Raw genomic sequence first — 5,584 nt, 5'->3', positions numbered from 1 at the left:
TATATATATATATATATATATATATATATATATATGAAAGCCTGTTTTTGTTCTTCAGAATGAATAACCGCTGAGAAGAAAAGAACAGTAAAAGTAATTCTGTGCTAGTTTATGTCGAAATAGAAGTGGACACCTTGAGAAATATCCAATTTACGTACATACATACATACATACATATATAAGTTATACGCATATATATATATATATATATATATATATATGTATGTATTATATGTGTAATGTGCGGTTTTAGGTGTAATATTATGTATATATAATTATATGCGTGTGTGTATAATACATATATTATTACACCTTAAAACTGAACATTGAAATGAGATGTGTAATATTACCTCTTTCACAATCATAAATTTGTGTTTTGTGTGTTTGTGTGTGTGTGTGTGTGGGGGGGTTGCATGTGTGTGTGTGTGTGCATGCAAATGCATGCATTATGCAGGCATGGACGTACGTATGTATGCATGTATGTATATATATGTATGTATGTAGTAAGTGTCTGTTTGCAGTGGGTTCTGGAAAGTTCAATGTATACACACACACACACACACACACACACATATGCATAAATTTATGGTAACCATTACCTTATGTAAATCAACGATGACTTCTGTGGTTGGTACCTCGCACCAAGAAGCGCCTTTTTTCATTTTTATAAAAACTTCCCGTGTGATGGCGCTGGCTCTTGAAGTGAAATGTGGTATTGCAATGAATAAAAGTTCCTAGGAAATGGAAGCATAGCGTTAAATTGAATAGTGTTGTAAAAGTAATAATATATATCTTTGTTTTATGCGATTTTGTCCCGAACAAGGCTTGTAGTCACTTTGGTGTAAGGGACAATATAGAAGGAAAATAAGGGATCTATACATTCAAAATATGTCAATTGAGAGAAAGCTTAAAGGATATCATAGTCCAGAGGAAAGTAAGACGATGGTAGTGAGTTCCAGAGTACAAAAGTTCAAGGAAAGAAACTATATGAATAAAAGGACTTATGACGAACAGGAAGCTGTTTGTATGTGTGTGTGTGTTTGTGTATGTGTGTGTGTATGTGGGTGTGTGTGTGTGTGTTTGTGTGTGTGTGTGTGTGTGTGTGTGCGTGTGTGCGCGCGTGGGTGCGTGTGCGGCGCGCGTGTGTGAGATGTGTACTGTATACATATCTAGGAATAATATACCTGATGATGATAGATCTAACTGATTGAAATGCAATGTAAATATACAGTGAAAAATGTTTTGATTCTAAAATGAGTCTAAAAAAATTTGATTCTAAAAATTAGTCTGAACAATTACAAAATTACTTATTTCAGAAACTTAGACATTTATATATACAGGAATACAGATTAGGCTGTTAAATTAATTGGAAAATATATATGACAGAATAAATCTCCCGGAGAAAGCATGTATAGTATTATATATAACTCAATATATTTCATAATATCAGTAGCTTCTTATCTAAGCAGTCTTTTTTACAACTCAAATCATTATGTAACATTTATATTAAACCATTCATGTATACAAACTATTATGTAGGATTAGCAGCTTATATTAAAGTAATCTTCTAAATAACACTATTGCATACCATTGACATCTTTCTGTTAAAGTAGTTTTGTATATAATACTTTTATACTTCTTTAACAGCATAAGATCAAAGTAGGTTTGTGTACAACACTATTACATAACATTAACAGCCTTCTATTAAAGTAGTTTTGTATACAAGACTATTATAAAACATTAAAGCCTTCAGTTATCTTCTTAGAATATTAATGTGCAAGACTAACTACCGTCCATTAATTTAGCATTATCACCTATAAAATCAACAATAAGAAAAATAAACCTAACAAAAACAGAGCGAATATTGATAAAGAATTTTCAAACTGAATCACTGTCTCACTAGAATTCTCAAACTTATCCCTGGAATTCTGGAATTCCTTCTCTTCCCGGTGGATGGAAGAATTTCTCCCGGTTAAAAATCAAAGCAACAGGTGTCGAGAGAAAGAGGAAGTATCGCAATATGGTTGTATCAACTGCCAGTAGTAACAGCTACTTTTCTTCAAATCACACGATATCACTTAAAAAAGAAACAACAACAACCAAAAACAAAAATGAAGGATCATATTAGATAATGTAGTTTTAGTAGCATTGTATCACAAAACAGATGGATCAGGGTCCAGTTTAATCTTTATTGACCCGAGACTAGAGAACAAGAACAACAGAAAACGATAAGAGATATGACAATAGGCAGGAGTATTTTTACTTACATTAGCATATACAAAAGCGTCTGATGGAATTATTTGTATGATGAAACTGACAAGTTCCTCCTGGCGTTCGTATTTAAATGTGTTCTGTAGCTGTTTGACAACGTTACACTGTAGGCTGTTGGGATTGAAGTTGTTTGACTGAGCTCGGATAACACATCCCACACTGAATTCATGTAGCGTTGGATTGATTTTGTATCTAAACGACAGTATATATATATATGAATATATATATATATATATATATATATATATGTTTACAAAACAACAGTAATGTATCACATACGCAAACACACACACACACACACGCACTAGGATTCTCAAAACCAGAAAGGAGAAAGCAGAACCGAAGACTAGAGATCCAAACCGTAACTGGAACTGCAAAAAATCTGTAAAACTTTCTAGAAGTTTTATCATTTAAGTAAATATGTGCATGTCTAGCCATGCAACTATATGCACGAGAATACATACATATGACAAAACATACAAATATGCGCATGTACTTACTCCAAATACTGCACATATACATACATACATGCGAAAATATTCTGATGATGCTGCAATTCCAACGAAGGAGCTTTGGATCTAGTTTAGAAACCAACTCTTTCTCTATTGGCAAGAAATCTTGAAATAAAACTGAATAAGGACCTACATACATACATGCATACACAAACTAACAGACATGTTTATACAGATTCGTGGTGTAATCGACAAAACGCGTTCTTATAATATTCAGTCAGCAAACAGTTCATAGCAGCCGACAAATCACAACAAAAGATAAAAAAGCAGACAGCCCACAACAACAATTGACTTAGAACAGTAGCTAACTCATAACACCAGCCGACCCACTGTAACAAACAGTCCACAATAATAGATGACGCACAACAACAACCAACAAGCAACAGTTAAGCAACATGAACAACATGCAACCGACCACCATTTTCTTCTCCCTTAATTCAACGAACGATTTCCGGTGCCTCTTTTGGCGAACACAATGGAATTTTTGTGAGAAAATATAATGGATTTTCGGTGCCACCCTTCGAGTTATTTTTTCACATAATCTTGTTGGCAAAAGCTAAATCTGAGAGGGTGAGACAGATAGAAAGAAAGTGAGAGACAGATAGAAAGAAAGAGAGAGACAGATAGAAAGAAAGAGAGAGACAGATAGAAAGAAAGAGAGAGACAGATAGAAAGAAAGAGAGAGAGAGACAGAGAAAGAGACGGAGAGAATATATGTATGTTTGTCTATTTGTATGTGTGTGTGAGAGGGAGTGAGAGAAAGAAGGAGAAAAAAGAAAGAAAAAAGAAAGAAATACGTTGTATATTCATCGACCTCGGAAAAATGACAAGTTCACATCGGTGGAATTTGAACTCAAGGTAGTGGAAGTAAGAAAAAAATGCCCCAAAAGAATTCTACCCAATGGTCTAACGGTTCTGTCAATTTTCCGCCTCAGACAACCCACAACCGGTTAGATTAAAAAGCAGACAATCACAATAATAAGTACTATCAACAGCAATTGAAAGTCTCACAATAACGAACAGATCACGACAAAACACGACAGAAATCTCACAACATTTTTACACAGAAACTGGAAAGTATATGAATTTATATTTACACATATTCTGGCCAGTGCAGCCAAAGTGCTGGTTCTTTATTCGCTAATTCTCTTTTGTACCATTCAACTTCCTTTTGGTGGCGTTTCTCAGCAATTTTTCTTTCTTCTTCTTCTTTTAATTGCTTTAATTTCTCCATTCTGTCTTTCTCGATCTTCTTTCAATATGTTTTTCTTTCTTTTATTTGATTACTTATATTTCCTCCCGTAATATCGTCTATGATGGAATAACTTCGCTAAAATCTTTTCTTCCGTGTGGCTTGGTATCCACTTCGCATTATTCGTTATCTATTTTGCAACCAATTTTCATTCAACATCAGGGATGGTTATATATCGTTGGATGTCTTTCTACAGATGAGACAAACGCCATTCATGATGGTGTCAGATGAAATCCAATTGTTATTCAGTCCAAGCAATGTGTTGGTCTCTAAGGCACCCGGCCAACACCTTCTGTAACGGGAAAAAAATAACCAAATAAATCATAAAAAAGATAATTAAATTAACAGCACGTTATATTTCGTCTGTTGGAATGCGAAGAATATAAGATTTACCCTCACATGGAGTTAGTCTTTCTTGATAGTAAAAGAGTCTACAAAGGATAGAGAATAATAGAGGTAAGAGGGAGGAACCAATAATGGTGCTGCATTAGAACCATTCTCTTGTCTGCTTCTTCTCCCCTGATGATTTACAAATGAAATAAAATATTCTTGGACATGAGAAGAATACGTTTCTCTATAGTTACCTTGTGGGGTTTTTTCTTGTGTTGTTTTTTTTACATAGTTACTTTGCTTTGCACACTTACGGCCATTTTACGAGTGATGCGCATTCTAGATGTTTTATTTTCGTTGTTAATTACTCTTTTCTTAATTGTGTCTCTCCGTTATTTATTAAGAGATGTACAGTTTATTTTCTAATGTTTTCTGAGTTTGAGCGTTGATATTCCAACATGATTCAATCTGAAAGAGTTCCCGCCTTCCTTTGTAACTATGAAAGCAGCATATATTTTGTTTAACCTAGTGATATTGATATTCGTGCCTGTTTTCATTAATCCTGCGACTGAGAGAAGAAATTAGGGGTTCTCAAAACCAGAAAAGAGAAAGCTAATTAGAAGATTGGAGATACAAACTATCACCGGTATTGTCAAAATATGTAAAACTTTTCAAAAAGTTTAGCATTTAAGTACACCCTTACATGTCTAGACACGCAACTAAATGCATGAGAATACATAAAACAAAACTTACCATTCTGAACATGCACTGACTACAAATATTGCACATATACACGGAAACATGTGCAAATACTTTGTTGATGTTGCTCAAAATTCCAGCGAAAGAGCCATGGATCTAGGTTAGAAACGGACTCTTCTTTCGTTGGCAAGAAATATAGAAATAAAATTAAATAATAACATAGGATAATAAAAAAAGGATAAACTTCCTTCCCGAGTCACAAAGACTCATAGGACCGGTTTTCCGGTTTCTGTGACTCATATACACCCCACTGGATGGGACGTCGGTCCGTCGGACGACTACTAACATTTACCAGCTGAGTGACCTGGAGTAACGTGAAATGAAGTGCTTTGCACAAGAACACAACGTATTATTTAATCCAGGAATCCACTAAACCATACGTTTCCGCAAACAATAACATCTCTCTCTTTCTCTCTTTCTCTCTCTCTCTCTCTCTCTCTCTCTCTCTCTCTCTCTCTCT

At 34.5% G+C, this 5,584-nt stretch overlaps 1 protein-coding gene across 2 annotated transcripts in view; it reads right to left on the bottom strand.

The window, feature by feature from the left end:
• The window catches only part of LOC106880843 (uncharacterized), a 35,347-nt gene that overhangs the window by 6,912 nt on the left and 22,851 nt on the right, over positions 1-5,584 (bottom strand). For both annotated transcript variants that reach the window (XM_052970140.1, XM_014930976.2), the window contains exons 2-4: positions 3,881-4,327; positions 2,268-2,463; positions 600-734 (exon numbers count right to left, since the gene is read on the bottom strand). In XM_052970140.1, the coding sequence (XP_052826100.1) occupies positions 600-734; positions 2,268-2,463; positions 3,881-4,017 (468 nt within the window). In that variant the 5' untranslated portion in view covers positions 4,018-4,327. The remainder of the gene's footprint in view (positions 1-599; positions 735-2,267; positions 2,464-3,880; positions 4,328-5,584) is intronic.

This window comes from Octopus bimaculoides, chromosome 8 (genome assembly GCF_001194135.2).
Source record: "Octopus bimaculoides isolate UCB-OBI-ISO-001 chromosome 8, ASM119413v2, whole genome shotgun sequence".
Lineage (NCBI taxonomy): Eukaryota > Metazoa > Mollusca > Cephalopoda > Octopoda > Octopodidae > Octopus > Octopus bimaculoides.
The sequence above is the reverse complement of the archived record's forward strand: the minus strand, read 5'-3'. Positions and strand labels throughout refer to the sequence as shown.